We start from the raw sequence: 18,529 nt of genomic DNA, 5'->3' as shown, positions 1-18,529 counted from the left end.
AAAGCTGTTGAGAGAGAGAGAAGAAAGTAAAAATGTCCACTAGGTTTGATTAACTGCTTCCAGCCTGATGAATAAAGACAGATGGTTACTGGTTATTTTTTCTTAATGGATTTTGGAGCTCCATTTGGTGGATGAATTAAAGTTATAGGTCCCAAATCTGCCTTTGAAGCTATGCCTGCATAGCCCTGAGTGATTCTAGCAAAGTTTGCCTGCATCCAAGAGAGATGTTTGCCCTAAGGCTGTCATATATGTTGTTAAAAAGCAGTTTTGAAATGAAAACTGAAAGTCAAGTGATAGTTTACAGTATTAATAAAACAAGTTACAAACAGCACAGCTGAGGAAGGAATCCCCTGCGAGGGACGATTAGTGTGAAGTGCCTGTGCAGACTCATCACATGGAACCTGTGCCTGCTCAGGTGCCACCTCCACCTGGGGCTTGACAATGTTTTAGTACTGACTTTAAAACTTGGAGAAGTTCATTAAAGTTGCACTTTATAGTTTTGTCACCTGGAAATCAGAATAGTTTGATGATGTAGGTTCATTTGCACGAATCTATTAGTATGGCTCAAATCCAGGTGGAGGATGTCTCTAAGACAGGGTCTAATTCTGCAGCTGTGTGCATGTTTAAATACATGGGTATGAACCTATCTGTCGTTGTGTATGAATATCTGTGTTTATTTTTAAGAATGTACATGTCTGTAGGCTTGGGCTCTCAGGGAACATTTAGACCTAACAGGTATTTGGACCATCATTCAGCATTAAAATATTAAATAATCTGTCCTGTTTTATGTGAGGATAGTCATAGTGATTTTAATGGGATTAGATATGCTTACATCTAAACAATTTTTGAGTCAGGGGTTAAGGTTACTGCATGATATAAAATGCCTAAGATGGACAATATAATAAAGGGAAACAAAACAACGAAAAAATGACTCTGAGTATACAGATTTTTCCGTAGTTGGTGGATTGCCTACAGAAAAAATACCATTTAACTAAAATGCTACCTGCCATAGGGCCATCACAGCCCCCCACAGATCCTGAAAGGGACCTTGAGAGGTCATCGAGTTTTTCCCTTGCTCCACAGGAGCATCGTGTGTCACCGAGTCATTCCCAACACAAAGCTGGTGGCACTGACAGCAGTTGGATGCCATTGCGGCAGTTTTCAGGCAGCACAAACATCACTGAAAAGCACCGGAATGCTCTTCAGATCCGCAGCATTAGAGGAGAAATCGGTGACATTCAGTATGTAGCAAACACACATTCAATCAAAATAGTAACATAAGTCATTGATTACACACAGAGTGAGGTCACGATTCCTCAACAGGAAAAATACCCGGCTTCACCATTCGGAAGCGAGGGATTTGTCCTTCGAGTGACAGAAAACAGAATGCGTTCAGGGCAGGTGACACTTTGTCATGGTTGATCACTTAATGCTTTTTGAATCATCGCTCATTTTTCATCTCATTTTGCTTGTTCTTTCATTTCAAAGACTAGCTGATGTAACGGTGAGGAAAAGCTAAAAATAGGTAAACTCTGTTTATGAGAGGCAAAGATTTTTTTAAGAGCTTGCAGATGAACGGGGAGGCACGTGGCAGACGTGCATAGTTAATAACCCAAGTGATGATAAGGAGATGCTACCACTCATTTTCTTTCATCCCTTTGCAGAATCCATGTAGAGCTCAGAAACTTGTTCCATGGCTCCAAGTTGTATGTGATTTATTTTTAATGTTGTCACTATCTACAATGGATGCCACGTTGTGTTGGTAATGTAGTAAATCCCCTCACTTAGAAGGGACTCTTCTTGGGGGGAAAAGAGAGAAGAACAGCTAAACTGGGAGCTGAGGATTTTTTTGGTCACCATTTTGCTTTAGACAATATCGGTCCGTGTCTAGGCTGCACTTAAAGGTCTGATTAAAGTTATGTGCTGATGCTAGCTGCAAGATGGCACTATTTGGTTAAATATTTATAAGGGCACTCTAGGGCCCACATTTCAATGGGAACGTATAATCTCCCATGTGTACCCGGAGTGCCTGCTGAGCTGGGATTGCTGAATTCTGCATCTCCATCACTACTGCAACCTGTTTTAGCTACTCGGTTTGTCTACCCATGCTTTAATTAGGCTTTTGATTACCATGGATGCCTCATTTTCTGTTTGCCTCCGTATTCACATTGCTATTAATGAATTTAACTATGATAAAAATAATGAGACTTTTGCATAGATAATGCCTAAATATTTCAAAATCTTTTGATGTCTACTGTTAACAATTGTGGGTTTTTTTCTGACGTAAATATGGTCTACATGACTTGTGGTTAGGTGAAACCATCCAGAAGGAAGGCAGGCAAAATTCCAGTTGCATTTCAGGAAGCACCTGCAAAGAAATGAGCACAGTGTGGGCTAGGAAAATGTGGAAATCCTTTGTATTCTGGGCACATAGATGCTACCATTAACTTCAGAGAGGCAAAGCTGTAGGAAAGGGAATACAGAGATATAATAAAAATCTAGTTGGAAAATCAGACTATTCTTCCAGTCCAGTATAGAGCTCATATCTTTGCTTCCTATGTATTGAGGCACTGCTATGCTGTGCTCTGTCCTAGGCAGAGCTGGAATGTTACTCTGAATGTACCAAAGGAAATCTTAGGGAAGACTTTGTTGCTGACAGAGAAGTGGACTAAGATAAACTGATATATTTTCTTCCCTGACACTGATGGTTCTGTGAAAGCTGTTTCATGTTTCCAGATTGCAGAAGAAAGGCAGGCAAGTGTAATTTCTCATGAGGATAACCTCGAGATGATTCCTGGCTAACTTCCTCAAGAGTACCTAACTGCCTTTAGGTTTTCTGATTCTGTCCTCTTTTTGGGAAATAATGACAATTGGGTTGATAAAAATGACTTATTTTGGAAAGAGTGCAATCTGCTTTTAGCTGTTCCTGAAAGCCAAGAGACCCGTAGATGTCTGGAGAGTTAGAGAATAAAACCTCCCTTCCAAATACAAAGGATTGCTTATAATCTTAATGATTTCTCTGATTTAAGATGTTTTGGCTATTGCAGAGAATTTACAAAGTGTTATTAGAGTTCATGTAAATACCAAGACAGAACTTACCGCTCATGGCTCCATTTCATGTGGCATGTTATTACGAGACTGACTGCTTCAAAGATAGAGCTGCTGCAGGCATTGGATTCACATGGGAAATGCAGATGGTAATTATTTCTTTTGAAGAGTATATAATGCTAAGGTGTGTATTGCATGGGTACCTGCCATAAGGATTTACAGGCCCAGTTTGGCCATCAGTACAGAAGTTCCTCACTCCGAGGTTCTTACACTTGAGAACTTATTAGGAGATTTAGCTGAGGAAGTGAGGATGATGATTATTATAATTAACTGTTGTTAGAATTGAAGATTGAGAAATGGTGAGATAAAGCTGTTTCTTCACTGCCAAGTGATCTTCAGGAATCACTGTCTATCTCTTAATTCACAGTCTTTACAATTACTATATTTGTAAAAATATATTTGTAAAATATATTTGTAAAAACAAAATCCCCAGTAACTTAGAGGTAAAATATACTTTTACTTTACTTTAATGGATACATACTTTATTTGACAGGAATTATTTTCCCTAAGGTTCTATTAAAGAAATAGTTTGAAGACAAAGGAGAGGTTACACAGCCTTATTTCAGTTGCAGATAATGTTTTTTTTCCTCTTATTCAATACATGCCTGTGAGTTCATAGATCTTAATTCACAAAGGCTACATTCCCAGCTTTAGGCAGATAGTTTTGTTGTCCTTACTGGGACAATTCTTGTGCTTCAAGTTGAGTGCATGAACAGATGACTGGCTGTAGGCAGAGGATTATCTCAACCCTTGTATAGGAGTTCAGTAGTATTTGTAAGAGCAAAGTTTGTTTGCCCAAATGAGTTTTGTATACGCAAATTGAATAGCTTCTGCATCCAGGACTCATAGTGTGACAAGTGCCTTTGTAGCCATTAAATCCACCAAAATCCAAATGTATGAAGGTGTTTAGATACTCTCAGAAGCTGTAGTCAAACAGAGTTAATGATTTTTAGCCAGTTTTAAATCACATACCTTCCTTTCCGACAGCATCCTGTCTCATGGTGAGTCTGATCTGTGCACTTACGTATTATTTTATTCACACACCAAGGTGAACACATGATCAGCTTCTCGGGAAAAGATGCCTTCAGTGGTTAGATTTTATATTCAAAAGAGAAATGCAACACTAATTCAGGGACCAGAGCCGGGGAGGACATTGAGCTGGATGTGGTCACTTCTGCCCCACTTCCCACTATGCAAACACTCCAGCTCTCCATATCCTCAAGCGTGAGAGTGGATGCTTTAAATGCCACCACATTTGTGATCAGCTAATCATGGGATAAAGCCCAATTAGGGAGAGAAAGCTAAATTCTCCGAGGAAATCTTTAAGAAGATGCTTTAATGGAGGGCAAGGTATAACTGACCTCAAGACCAGCACGCTACTAAAAGCAGAAGCAGCAAATGGGAAAGTGAAAATGGTTTACACCTTGTGTACTAGTGGGAGGATGGATGGATGAGTGTTCAAAACAGTAACGAATGACAAGCAGACCTTCAGGGTGATGTTCCTTTAAGACAGTGACCTCACCTCTAATGTAAACTACCTATAGAGGTATGTAAACATTTTCACTGGCTGTAAAAATTTGTATTCAACAGATGTATCATCCTATAAAATAGCAAAAGAATAATGGAATGGAAATGTGCTTGTGTCTCCTGTTAGCTTTGCACCCTGCACTTCAATCTTCTAGTGCCTGTCCGAAATAAAATAGGTTGGCAGTATATTTTCTTCCCAAAAACCAACTACGTCATGTCAGCTGGTTGTGTCATAACTTAGGCTCATCTCTCAAACCAGTTAGCAGGGATTTTTAGTGTGAAATATTCCTATGTTGTATTTAAATCCTTTTAGCTGGATGAGTTTTAAAATATTCTTTTATTTCTGTTTAAGTAACTTTCAGAGTACACCACAGTAGGTGTTACATCTCTCAAATATAGCTAATCAATTGTGGGTTTTTTTTTCGACTTGCTGTGTGTATTGAACCAGGGATTCCTATCAAAGCTAAGCTTGATGCCATCACTGGAGGTCAACCACAGACCCAGTCTCAGGTGTGTTACATGTGTTCCTTTAACAAACCTTAATGGCAAAGGAGCAACCACTCCTTCCCCACCTCCTGACCCCCCCAGAGTGTCAGTTAACCACAGATATTCACTAGATGTAGAGTAGGTAAATAGCCAAAGGTGTGCACTAAGGTGGGGAAGGTCATTTGGAGCTTTTTGTTGAAAGAAGAGGGTGACCCACATGTGATAAAGCCCAATGCTAACCACACATTTTACACTACAGAGAGTAAATAGCCTTGTCCTGACTCACTTTTGCCACTGCCCATCAAAAATCAGTTCCACTAAAACTACACCTTAAGTTTTTAGGCAGGAAATTGCAACAAATTCCCATAAAGGAAACTGTTTTGTTTTTGTTTTTTTTTTTTTACCCTATCTAGGAAAAACATACTTTAAACATACGAAACATAGCAGTTATTTTTTCCCCGAAGGCAGTTACTTGCTGCATCATGTCCATTCCTAGTGCTGTCAATCATTATCCAGCCAGCATATTGTTCAGAAGGTGGAGCTGTCAGGCAGAAAGAATAAAAGGTTAAAAAAAAAAAAAAGGAAAGCTTCTGCTTCTTGCTGATGCCAAGGGTAAGTGAGATTATGTCAAAGCTTTAAACAGAATCCCCTTTCCCTGCCCCACCCCCTGCTCCTATATAACATGTGCTGCCTTTAGCAACACCTGCATTTACCCAGCTGCTGGTGGGGTGTTCTTGCTCCTCACTGTTGCTGATGGATGCTCTTGCCAGCAGCACCCTGGGATGGCTCTATGTGGGTGTCACCACTCTTTTTGGGGTGACCATGCTCTTTGTGGCCAAGAGGAGCCCGATAGAGAAAAGGAACGTGCTGGTCTGGAGCCTCCTGCCCATGGCACTGGCGCTGCTGTGCGCGGCCACGCTGGGCGCTGCTGGGGGACTGGGGGTGCTTTGTGCCACGAGCATCATCTCCGCTGTGTACCTGGGCGCTAGGACAATGCTGCCCGTGGGTGACAAAGCTGTGCTCATCACAGGTAAGCTGCTGCACGTGGGCTCCAGGAAGCAAAACCTGTTTTTTTTGTTTGTTTGTTTCCTCACAAGAAGGCTGGAAAACTTTGTCTTTGGGTTAGCTATACGCAAAATGCATGCTTGTAAGGTTTCTTCTTTTTTTTTTTTTTCATTTTATTTGCTTTGCTGGAGATGTTTATTCCAGGTAAATAAGTGTTCTGAAATAAAGTAGAGAACCATCTTAATAGATGCTGTTATTTTTTAGTGTCTCATTTAATCTTTACAAGTAGCTTTTTAGACATACTTGTGAAATTAACTGCTGCAAAAAGCAGAAGAATACTTAAGGTGGTCTAATTTTTTAGGCGAGACGTTAATTCCTGGAAGCCCTTAGAACACTACATTCATACATTACTTTTGTTTATGTGAATTTATTGCACTGATTACAGATGTACAGTTATCTTCTGGTGTGTGTGTTTACACAGTGACATTACGTATATCATACATAGGTTTTAAGACACTGGTTTGGTGCCATCTCTTTGAAATAATGTATGACATAATTCGGGAGTAATTTCCTTCACTAGCAGTGGAAGTTCAGAACTAATGAATTCACTCTCTATTAACACTCCGATCTATTCAGACCCCACTTTTAGTTTGCAGGGATTGCATTTTTGTAGTTTTATGGCTTTTCTCTTGTTTCTTCTAAAACTTTGAATGTGGTTTACTTGTGTTAATCAAACCTTTAAACTGAAGTGCCTGCCAACTTCTTGCACTGTTAACTTGCTCTTTTTTGTTTTATTTCCTATGTTTCCCTTCTGGAAAGCTGAATTAAGTTGCTTTGGTTTATATAGCTATTTCTTGCAGAATTTAATTTCGTTTTATAGGGACACCTGGAAATAATTTAGGTTTGCCTAGCAAGCATTCATATAGGGATTAAACACAAAAGTTAAAAGAGGAGAAGAACAGCAAGTTCTCCCCTTGCGGTTTCTCTGCTAGCTGGGTTTCTCCTGCAGATGTAGCAGATGAAGATGGGTATTTGGGGGGGAGCAGGGAGCACCCCTTTTCCAGCCCTGCAAATGCTGGGGTTGTTCTTGCGCTTGGGCATGTTCTTAATTTGTTATAATGCAGTTCTTCAGGAAAGAGTGCTCTTACCTGCTCTAGAGAATTTGAGTTAGAACAATATAGGGGAGTGAAGAGCATTTGGGTATATTCCAGCAAGTGAATGTGCTTTCTTTGTACCCGGGCTGCAACTGTCCTGAAGAAATGCAAGTCTGGATGCCTCTGACAGGTGACACGTCTGCAGAGGCTCTTCTTGGTCTTTACTTGAATCCAGACTGATATGCAAGCAATCAATCAAACCCTTCGTCAACTGAAAGTTTTACTCAATACATTTCTTGGTGAAATTGCACTGACTGTAGAATTCCTCCCTTTACCTTAGGATGTGTGTCTGTGTGCGGGTGCAAGGTGCCTATAAATCAAATTTGGTGTAATTTTCTCCAATTTACACAAGACCTGAGGCAGGCACTTAATAGGAAGCAGTGATTTATTTTCTCTTCCCCCCCTTTCAGCCCTGCAGGGTTCAGGAGTGCTGCTGTGCATCTGCCATGCGTCACTCATGAGGTGGCTGGTTTGGGCAGAGGATGGAATCATCTCTGTGCTTCTTTCCCTGGCTTTTGTCAGATATTGTTCTGATCCTCTTTCAGTGTCCCTTGTACAACTGCTATTGTGCATTATTTATTTAAGCCGGCAGTTTGTCAGAACACCACAATAAGGGAAAATTGTGCCCAGTTGTCAAAATGCTTTTTCACGTGAATAACTCTGGGCAGTCTTGAAGGTGTTGGTGAAATGTTTCTGTTGATCCTCTTGCTGGGATTGAGTGCTTCAGTGTTCTTAAACAAGCTCCTGGATGTGTGAACATTTATAGTTCGGTAGACCCAATAGCCAGATTCCCTAAAAATTAAATTACCATGAAGATCTGAAGTAGCAGAAATTGTAGAATTCTTGCCCTTATTATTCTGTGTGCAGTGGGATGAATTTCTCCACTTAACTTGGTCTTTCATTCTTGATGTGTGACTTGGCATTTCTGATGCTCAGTGTGAGTTGATGATAAATTCTCAGAAGCTACAGTCAGCAGTGACTGCCTTTCTCATAATAAATCTTCTAATCATTCACAAATTGTCATCTTTGACATAGAAGCAAGAGAGGGGGGAATTCTCTATTTTTTTTTCCCCCATAGAAACATACTACTGTTTTACTTTCATGAGTTGAAGGGTAAAGTTTCTCTGGACTTCAGTAATAGATCTGAAACTCAAATCAGACTTGTTTTGATAAAAACTGGGGACAAACCCAGTGGCAGGAACAGACAAACACCGTTTTTTATTTGCATCCCGGGTTACTGCACCCATCCCTAGTTGTTGAGTGCTCTGCCCCTTCCCAAGCTAAAAGCTGCGTTGTAAAACTTAAGTAATATGCAGCTCTGTGGCCATGTACTTGGCTGGGAAGGATTAAAGGGGAAGGATTTGATCAAGAAATAGGGTTTTTCACTAAAAGTGAAAGAAAGATGCATCACCCCCAAACCTAGAAATCTGTCAAATCTTTGGGATATTTGTAGACCTCTCAATGTTTCTTCAGGGCATTCCAGTAGCTCAGGTTTGTTCTTCTCTTTCAGGTCAGGGCTGTGAGAATTTTAAATGTGATCTATGTGATGCTGTGGTGCATCTTCAGCAAACCGCAGACTTCAAAAACACCCAAACACTTTTTTTTTTAAAAAGGATTAAGCAGGGCAGATCTGAACCTTTCTTCCTACTCTAATATATACTTCAGTGACTTTATTCTTTTTGGTTACATTTGTATATATTTCCATGTGTGCTTTTTTTTTTTTTCTTTAAATGATGGTTTAGAACAGACCCACTTTTCAACTCTCTTTTTGATGCTTTCAGGAAGCGACACTGGGTTTGGACATGCACTGGCTAAATACCTGGATAACTTAGGTTTTGTTGTGTTTGCTGGAGTTTTGAATAAGGATGGACCTGGAGCTGAGGAACTGCGACAAACCTGTTCTCGGAGACTCTCTCTCCTGCAACTGGACATAACCAATGCCACCCAAGTCAAGGAAGCCTATGTAAAAGTCTCAGAGAAGGTGCAAAATACAGGTACAGCTTTTTTCCTTTGTAAGAGGATACACTAGTACTCCTATTATAAGGTGAATCTCTTAACTGTTGGCTGCATCATGACTTCTGTGTGTAGGTCACTTCCATGCCACAGTCAGTGTGCAGCCAGAGTGTTTACATTGATGACTTCTGCTTTCTGGGACACGTGAGAAATGGTGATGACTGTTCATGGAATCAGTACCACATATCTGTAGATTCACAGAATAGTTTGGGTTGGAAGTGACCTTCAAAGCTCATCTAGTCCAACCCCCTGTAATAAGCAGGGATATCTTCACCAGCTCAGGTAGCTCAGAGCCCCGTCCAGCCTGTCCTGGGCTGTCTCCAGGGATGGGGCATCCACCACCTCTCTGGGCAACCTGGGACAGTGTTTCACCACCTTCATTATAAAATTTTTCCCTCATGTCCAGCCTCTGGATCTCCCCTCCTTTAGTTTAAAACAATCACCCCTTTTCCTATCACAACAGGCCCTGCTGAAAAGTCTGTCACCATCTTTCTTATTGGCCCCTTTTAAGCATGGAAAGGCCGGAATAAGGTCTCCCCAGAGCCTTCTCTTCTCCAGCTGAACACTCCAACTCAACCTGTCCTCATAAGAGCTGCAGATAATCTCTGCGTTGGTCTGAAGGCACCATCCAGCTCACCAGTTTAATCTTTATGGAATTGGTTTCCTGCTGTGTGGCAGCCTTGTTCTTTCTCCTCTTTCCAGGACTCTGGGGAGTGGTGAACAATGCGGGGGTCCTGGGTTTGCCGGCCGATGGTGAGCTGCTGCCCATGAGCATGTACAGGCAGTGCATGGAGGTGAACTTCTTCGGGGCTGTGGAGGTGTCCAAGACCTTCTTACCATTACTTCGAAAATCCCAGGGGAGGCTGGTTAACATATGCAGCATGGCAGGTGAGCTGAACTAAATCACCAAACAAATTCCTGGTGAAGCAGAAAAAGCAACCAACTTCTTTGGCAAAATGCTGAGGAAGATGTCAGTCGGTCTTGCGTCTCAATACATCTATATGTGCAGGTTTTTCTTTGGGGAGACTAGTTCCATAAAATAGCCCTTAAAGAAGAGTTTAATATGTCTAAAATATGCTGTTATATAAAATACAGTAAAATTCAGATCTCGTGTTGTAGATGCTATGAGTGATAGCTTTGTGAGCTTCCAGAAAGACAGGTGGTAAATAACATATGTTTCTACAGCGTGTTCCACCATAAGTCTGTGGACACCTCAGTTGGTGTGCCATTGAACCACACTGTGGAGATGCCCCAAAGCTGTCTGCCTCTTGCAGAGACAGGCTCTACTCCATCTGGGCTGGTTACACCTAAACTTTCAACTTATTTTAACCCAAAGTATTAAAAATATATCAGAGCATAAATATCTTTCAGGTAACTTCATGAAATTTGCCATTTTTAATAGTTTGTTATAGAAGTTAGTTATTCCACCTCCCAGCCTTGTAGGGCTCAAGTACTACAGTTAGAGTGAGAAAGCACAATGAGAAGACACCTGCTGAAGTGAAGTGTTTGATTCTTCAAGAGCAGAAGCCAGTTTTATTTTTTGCTGCATCCTACAGCTCTTTCCAGAGTGCACATTGCGAGAACATGGTCTGCTAATAACCTGGGACCTAAGAAGTGTGTGTTTATACTTCTTCTAAAATATTTTGGATATCTTCTTAAAAATACTTGATTCTAATTTATTAGCAAAGTGGTATTATTTTCATGAATAAAACATCTTTTAGAAGTTGTTAACATCAGTTTTGTCCCATAAATTGGATCCTGTGGTTACTATATATATATAATGTGCTTTTAAAACATGACCTTCTATTCTAGGAGGACAGCTGAGATACTAAGATGTAAGAACTGAAGTAATACAGTATCTGGTAGCCAACAGCTGAGGAGCAAGAACGCTCCTTTGAAAATGAGACCTGCTAAAAGCAGGATGTCATGATGCTGGAAAGTATTTTGGTTTAAGACCTCTTAAGGATTTACTGTGTTGTCTGCTTCCCTGATTTTCCTTCACCCTGTCTGCTTGGACCCTTGCAGTTGTTGTCTATCTGAATCCTGCTGTATTTTTGGGGTGTCTTGTGAAGGTGTTACCTTGTGTTCATGGGTGACGTTGAGGACATCAGAGCCTAGCTCTGATGCTGTCCTCTTCTGTTGTCTTTTTATAATCCCCAGTATGTTTTGTGTCTGCACACCTGTGTTTGGGGTTTGTTGCTGACACTTAAAGAAATCATAACTGAATTATCAGGTGGACTTTTCTGGTGCTGCTCTGCCCACCAGCCCTTGCAAGCACAGGGGCAGAGGACAAACCTCTGTTTTCTCTGAGCACCCAGGTGAAACTTGCACTTTTGGTGTTTTGAGGCAGACGTCTTAATTCTTGGCATGAATCCCTGGGCTGCCTCACAGGGATAAATGGAGAGCTTCCCTGTGCTGAGTAATCTGCCCTTACAGGAGTCGATAATGGCCCTGCTTAAACTATAGCTGCTTGCACAGATGTTCCTGCACATGGGCTGCTTTGGTTAAATAGCTTCCTTTTAACACAGGGTCTGAGGGTCCTTTGGTCAAACATGAGCAGAAAAGTTAGCAAGGTCTCATTGTGCTGGGTCTATTCTGGTCTGTAGAGCTGATTTAGCTGGGCATGAGGTTAGCCTGACCTCAGAGGGAAAAAGTATGTGATTCAATAATACATGCATACAGAAGAATAATTAACATATAATTGGCCTGATTTCTTCAAAGGAATGACTGTGTATGACACTCCTGTGATACCTTGGTTGTTGCAGTACAAAACCCTATAAACGGCACCAGTGGCTTACCTGAAAATTCCCCTCTATCGAGGTATTTTCTTTTGAAAGACTCAAATACAGTGAGATAAATGCATCATGTTTGAAACTGAGGCTGTACCAGATGATGTGCCCAACTGCCCGTGCAGGTAGGAGGAGGACCGAGGTGCCCCAAGGAGAAGGGATTCCCACTTTGTCCCCCCTCCCGCTGTGCCAACAGCCCATGGTGGCTGTGACGACCCTAAATGAGATTCTCTGTGTGGTGATAATGCCGACCTTGCAACAGAACTGGAGAGCTGAACAGAAAGGGGAGAGGCTCAAATCATCTTAGGATTTTTCTAAAGCTGAAGCAGTGACAGTCTGCCAGTTTATAGAACAGAGGAAGTCTCCATATTTGGAAGAAATTTCTTATTTTTCTGGAAGTTTTAGTTTCATAAAAGTATGGATTTATTTTAAATTCACTTAAAATACTGTCTTTATTCTATCTTTTCCATCTGAACAAATGCTGCTGGGGCTGGAGAAGATGGGATTTAACTATAGCCAGGGGATCTGCTTAAATGATGGGTCCCAGGGAATCCTGTCACCCTGGGGGTACAATTCCAGCTTGGGTTTGTCCACAGAGGTTCCCCCCCTCCTGCACTGTTACCTCTGGTCTTTCTGAGACTAGCTGTCAAGAACTGGAAGATAAGTTGGCTTTATAAAGCTAAAATTGAGAGCATATACCCTGTTTTAACTGTGGTTTATAGCAGAAACTTGAAATTCGTGTTACAGTAACAAGAACAACAGCGGTTTTAAACTATTGCTTCACTATTTATATGAACTAAAACATTATCTGTGTTTCTGAAACCAAGCCATAATTTTCAACAGTTTTTACCCTTACATGCAATACAGTTTATTTTTTCTGCCATACCAGGTGTCTTTTCAGATGTTACTGAGCATAACTGCTATAAGCAACTTCTAATTTAAAACTTTCACACTTTTTTAACCTCCAGAAAGAAATTATTCCCTCACTGACTTGTCTTTAACCTCAGTGAGAGCTGCATAATTTTGGTTGTACTATAATCTTCCTTCTAAATCACGAAAATAAAGGCTGGAAAGAGCGACTGTCAAGCTTTATCATGTTTATATTGCTCCTGCAGGAGGCATTCCACTACCAAAGTATGCTGCGTACGGTGCGTCAAAAGCAGCTCTGTCCATGTTTTCTGGGGTAATGAGACAAGAGCTTTCCAAATGGGGAGTTAAAGTTGCTGCAATTCATCCATCAGGCTTCCGAACAGGTTGGTATTTGACATTTCAGGTAGTTCTTTCTGCCTCGTCCCTGTAGTCCAGCATCCTCAAACTGAACCCTGAGTGTTTCTCAGCAGTCGGACTTCTTTGTTTTCCCATTTTTACATCTTGATTATGGAAATTAAGATCCAGGCAATTGGTGCTTTCCCTTTGCTCCAGCTTTGTTGAAGTTAACAACAAAAAAAATTCCTGTGGTTAGAGTGCTGTGGGTTGCTTGTCCTGTATGAGAGCTTCAGGACGCACTGTCCGTCCTGCCTTTCTCAATATCAGAGCTCTTCTTACTGAGTGCTCAGTCTTGCACTAAAGTATTTGCAGCAATACCTGTAATCCCGTTTACTTTGCTGTCGATATTGCTCTGTGCAGTTCTGGGCTTTCCTCTCCACTCCTTCCCTCTGATGTGCCTGTTCAGCAAGTCCTGGTGACTTTATGGAGACAATTTTTATGCCAATGAAAAGCAAAATGGTCTTTTTAATAAAATCCTGCTCCCTTGAATGCCTCCCCACCTGGGGAGGGTCTGTGGGGGACTCTGATAGCGCCCATGTGGTCAGTGGTACCTGCCCCAGGTTTGACCTTCAGGGCTTCACTTAGCTGTGGTCAGACTTCTGGATGACAACTTCATGCATCAAAACAAGGCCCAATATCTGAGATTTAAATAAATATCCAAAGTTTTATCTTTATTTGCAGTGCTTAATTCATGATAGTTAGGCAATAAATGCATTGGAAAACCCATTGCTTTCATTCTTACATGATGCAGGTGGGGGAAAAAATAGTGGTGTGGTTGGTATGCTTTGTGTTGTGGTTCTTTTGTTCAGGTTTTTTTTGGTTTTGTTTTTCTAAAAAGAAAAAAAAAATCTGGCCTAATATGAGCCTTGTCCTTTGTGAAACTAGTTATTGAAATACCAGTGTTACTTGTGGAAGAGGAGCTTAGCACTTGGCCAACCCAACTGAATCCTGCTCATCTTGGTTTGTCTGTCTCCCCTCAGTCATTCACATCTCTTGATTAAAAACTGATTAGAGACACCCACAAAATGAATAAGGGTGGAATGGCAAGGAGCAGGGGGGAAAAAGATGATGTGGCTGTGAGAGCTTTTTAGGTAGAGCTGGTAACCAAGTGGTGTACAACCCCCATGCTTTTCATGTAACTTGTGTTTCATGCTTTCCCTTCTCTACCAGGTAGAAGCCCTCGCAGCTCACCTGCTGTTTGGTCTGTTCTTCACTGACCCAGTTCAGAGCAACTGTGAATCGGGGGTGGTGGTGAACAACTCATTGACTGTTAATTATAGATTATTATTTGTTTTTGTTGTTTTTAATTCATCCCAATACCACTTGCTATCCTGTGATGTTGCTACTGCAGGTATCCTGGGTACCTCTGAACTGTGGGATAAGCAAGAAAAGGAGCTGCTGGAGAATCTCCCAGCAGACACAAGGCAAGACTATGGTGAGGACTATCTCCTGGGGCTGAAGAGCTACCTCCCGCAGCTGGTCCCGCACTGCAACACCGACCTCTCCCCCGTGCTGAGTGCCATCCTGCACGCCTTGCTGGCCAGGAGACCACACGGCTTGTACACCCCCGGTAGAGGGGCTTATATATTCCTCTGCATCTTCTGCTACTTTCCCCTCTGGTTCTATGACTTTTTCAGTAGCAGGATGCCGAGTACCGAGTCTGTCCCGAGGGCACTGAGAACGTGGGAAGCCGAGCGCAAGCATTTCTAAAGTGTCCACTGGTGTTTGTCTTACTTGATGAGGTAACTGGGGAAAAACCTCTATTTTAAGGCATTGCTATATATTATACTGTCTTTGTTAAATTGCATTTACACTGCCTTGCAGACAGAGGTAGATCTTTGTGCTAAGAGTAATGTTCAGGAAAAGTGGTGGATAAACAGAAAGCTATTCCCAGATGGGGCTTTTTTGGAGGAATTTCAGTGTTTTCCTGATGTCTCTGTATTCTGCCTTCTGTGTAAAGTATCTCATGAGGTTATATAGTTCATATCTGCTTTGAAAGGCACCACCAGCATGCAGAGAGATGTCTAATCTGTTTTTTTGTAAGACAGAGCAAAAAAAATGCTTGAGCATCCACAACCTTCTTAAGCATTAGAAGCAGCTGCATATATTCCTATCACTTGAAATTTTTAAAATTTCTAATCCCAATCCTTCTCACAACAGTTTCAGCCCAATATGGATTTACTTTGTTTCTATTGCTGTTGGACGTGAGAAATGATTGACCTTTTTTCCCCAAGTTTGTGAATATAGTTGTTGTGTTTATAATGTGTCCTTTTTGCTACACTAAGCAACATAAATTAATTGGGGGGAAAAAATGAACAAAGATCAAGACCTTCATAAAGAAGCAAACAATCTCCTTCCTACAGTATTATAAGAAGTAGTCATAAGCATATCAGCTGCTAATTTGATATCAGCGCCTTGGTCATTTTGTACATTGCCTGTATATGCTTGTGCATTAATAAATTCTGATCTCACTTCTGCTTGCTGTACAATTCCTTACTCTGTGCTCAATTTATGAAGCATGCACAATTTTTGCCTGTTTCTCCTGACACCTTCCTGTCTCTCCCTCTGCTTTGGGAGAGTTTGTGCTCTCTCTTCTAAGACCAGTCAGTCTTCAAGTTGGCTCTACTGGAGTCCAGTGTCTATCTTCTGATAGATTTTTGGTTGCTCTGCTTTCCTGAATTCATTCTAGGAGCATCAGGTGCCCGCCCTGCTGCTGCTTGTCCCTCTGCCCTATACCATGGAACCCTCACCCACACCAAGAGGTTGGGCAGCCCACCTGTATTTTCCTACTGCTTTTCCCTTTTTCCATTGCCCATCACATCATTGGGCTTTGAAAGGCTGGGATATTTTGAAAGCAATCCTCCTCCCCTGCGTTCCCTGGTTTGTCCATCTGTCCTGTGCCTTGCTTTGTGAAGATGCATTACTTTTCACGTGATAGAAAACTGGAAGTCATTATATTCTGGGCTTTAAATGTAGATGTACTTTTTTCCCCAGTCATTTCTGAACAAATTCTAGTATTCTGTCATAATCCTACTCATGTGATGTACTTTTGCAATCAGCTGAACAAATTCACAATTTAATTTACACCTGTAGTATTTTTTCCACCTCCTCCTGCGTCTTTTACATCAACGCAACACTCCTGTAAATGCACAGAGGATGCTCAGCAGGTTTGATCCATGATTTTAATTTGTGCCCCAATGTGGAAATCCTCCTCTCCTGTAATTATTACTGCTTTTCCTACTGAGGCTCATATCCCTGTGCATTTACATCAGTCCCACTGTTACAGACTTTTGTTTTACTTTGAGAAGGTGTGACCAAAAATGTTTTTAACTTGGGGAAAATCTGTGCTTCTTTCTATTTCACTGTCTTTCTCCTTTAGTTACTTTCCAAATTTATCTGTCAGCAAAAGTGCATAATAAAAAATATTATTTAGAAATGGAGTTGTGACTCTCTTTTCTGTCTGATTTGACCCTTTGTGCTTTTGGGGATTGGTGCTACGGCCCTTCCCTTCCTATGCTGTGCTGAGTCCCACAGCAGGAGAGCACCAAGGGGAAGATGGTGGGGACCTTCTCTGGGGAAAAGGGACAAGATGGCAGTGGGTACCTTGTTTTGGGAAGGACATGATCCCAAATAGCTCAAAAATGGCTGCTGAACCAAAAGGAAAGGTGGGTGCAATGGGTTGCAGAGCTGGGTAGCAACCTCTGAATTTTGGCTACATTCAGGGTGAGAGAATTTACTGCCAGTCAGCCTATCTGCCTCTCCATCTTGGGCAGAGGTGATTGGTTTTCACTTTACACCTAATTTAGGTGTAACTTAGGTGGCCTGGAATGTTGCCTTTAGGTGCATTATGCAACCAAAATTCTTATTAGTAGACATCTGTTTTGTGTAGCAATCTTCATAACAATCTTTAATTGCTGCTGTGTTACTTGGCTACAAAATATAACTTTTTTTTTCCCCTCCCTTTCTCTTTTGTAATAGTAATATTATCTCTCACATTGCAGACGTATTAAAATAGGGATCTACATGGAAGACTTGATTTCATTTTATTTTACTTTTATTTCCCAGGAAATTTATGTTCTACATATCCATTTTACATGTCTTTGTCTAACTACAAAGATGTTTTAGCAAGTCTCAAGTAATTGCGGCATTAAAAATTGTTATTGTTTTCTTTCTACAGGGATCTATCTTTGTGCTTTAAAGATAATTCTGTTGTAACACATTACAGAATTATGTGCCATTTAATGGGATATTGTATTAGAGGTAAATTTCTTTCTCTGATGACTTGCATTGCAAATAATCCCAACTGTGAGGGTGGGAGAAATGTGGAATAAATTGTGGGTGTTTGTGGCCAAACACACCCATGTTGATGTTAAAGCTGATGCCAGCCAATGCTTTCAAGGACCGGTGTCTGGCTGTTATTTCTCCTTTGCTGACTAAAAAGGCTGATCTACACAAAGCAATTTCGGGTGTAGGAAGAGAGGATGTTTAGTTCTAGCAGTGGAAACAGATATATTAAAAAAAAAAAACAACCCCAAACTAACCACTGTGATTTGGGCCTATTTATGAAGATTAGTTTTCTAACAAAAAACATATGGCACATGGAAGAGTATCTGACAAATTGAAGAAATTGGCTGTGACACTAAAAATGGGCTAATAAATAATATCCCTAAATGTCACTTAATGCCCCACAGTCATTAAGAGTGCATGTATTAAAAACACACAAATGTAGAGTTTAAAAGGGGTCAGATGCTGCAGAAATCATGATTAAAGAGTAGATTTGATGCACAGCCCTCTGATCCAACATTCCTCTGGAATGTAAGTTGTGACAAAGGAGTAAATGCTGTCAAATGTTTTTTACCAAGCAAATCTGTGGCTGGTGTTCTGGGGCTCCCACTTCCTTACCTTGTGGTTGTTACTTTGGCTGACATCTGTTCTTCATGTGAACAATTGATTTTAGCATATGTAGCTTTGATGAGACAAAATGTGCATTATGAAGTCATTTGGCTTTATAACTTTTTGTTTTGGATCCTTTTGCCATCTTTACAGGGGCCCCTGACGACAACCATATCTAATGCATGTTTCTAGCCTTGCAAGCCTGGGAAAGGAGGTAAAATATCAGATGCTTTTGTGGTTTTATCATGGGTTGACCAGAGGTGATGGTTTTGGTGATCACCTCCAAAG

At 41.1% G+C, this 18,529-nt stretch overlaps 1 protein-coding gene across 1 annotated transcript; it reads left to right on the top strand.

Annotated features, from left to right (window-relative positions):
- Window positions 1–5,810: 5,810 nt before the first annotated feature.
- On the top strand, window positions 5,811–16,784 carry HSD17B2 (hydroxysteroid 17-beta dehydrogenase 2). Its single transcript, XM_005504875.3, has 5 exons — window positions 5,811–6,151; window positions 9,062–9,274; window positions 9,996–10,181; window positions 13,198–13,335; window positions 14,700–16,784. Exons 1-5 carry the CDS (start codon window positions 5,875–5,877, stop codon window positions 15,056–15,058), a joined length of 1,173 nt encoding a protein of 390 aa, XP_005504932.2. The 5' UTR covers window positions 5,811–5,874; the 3' UTR covers window positions 15,059–16,784.
- Window positions 16,785–18,529: the final 1,745 nt, after the last annotated feature.

This window comes from Columba livia, chromosome 13, assembly GCF_036013475.1.
Source record: "Columba livia isolate bColLiv1 breed racing homer chromosome 13, bColLiv1.pat.W.v2, whole genome shotgun sequence".
Taxonomy (NCBI): domain Eukaryota; kingdom Metazoa; phylum Chordata; class Aves; order Columbiformes; family Columbidae; genus Columba; species Columba livia.
This window is presented reverse-complemented; position numbering and strand designations above follow the sequence as displayed.

What these genes read in the sequence shown, in the direction of transcription:
- HSD17B2 (XM_005504875.3), top strand. Translation starts at nt 5,875, where the DNA reads ATGGATGCTCTTGCCAGCAGCACCCTGGGATGGCTCTATGTGGGTGTC. An exon ending in AGAGAAGGTGCAAAATACAG is followed by an intron (nt 9,275 to 9,995) that starts GTACAGCTTTTT and finishes TCCTCTTTCCAG; the next exon opens with GACTCTGGGGAGTGGTGAAC. An exon ending in TCCATCAGGCTTCCGAACAG is followed by an intron (nt 13,336 to 14,699) that starts GTTGGTATTTGA and finishes TTGCTACTGCAG; the next exon opens with GTATCCTGGGTACCTCTGAA.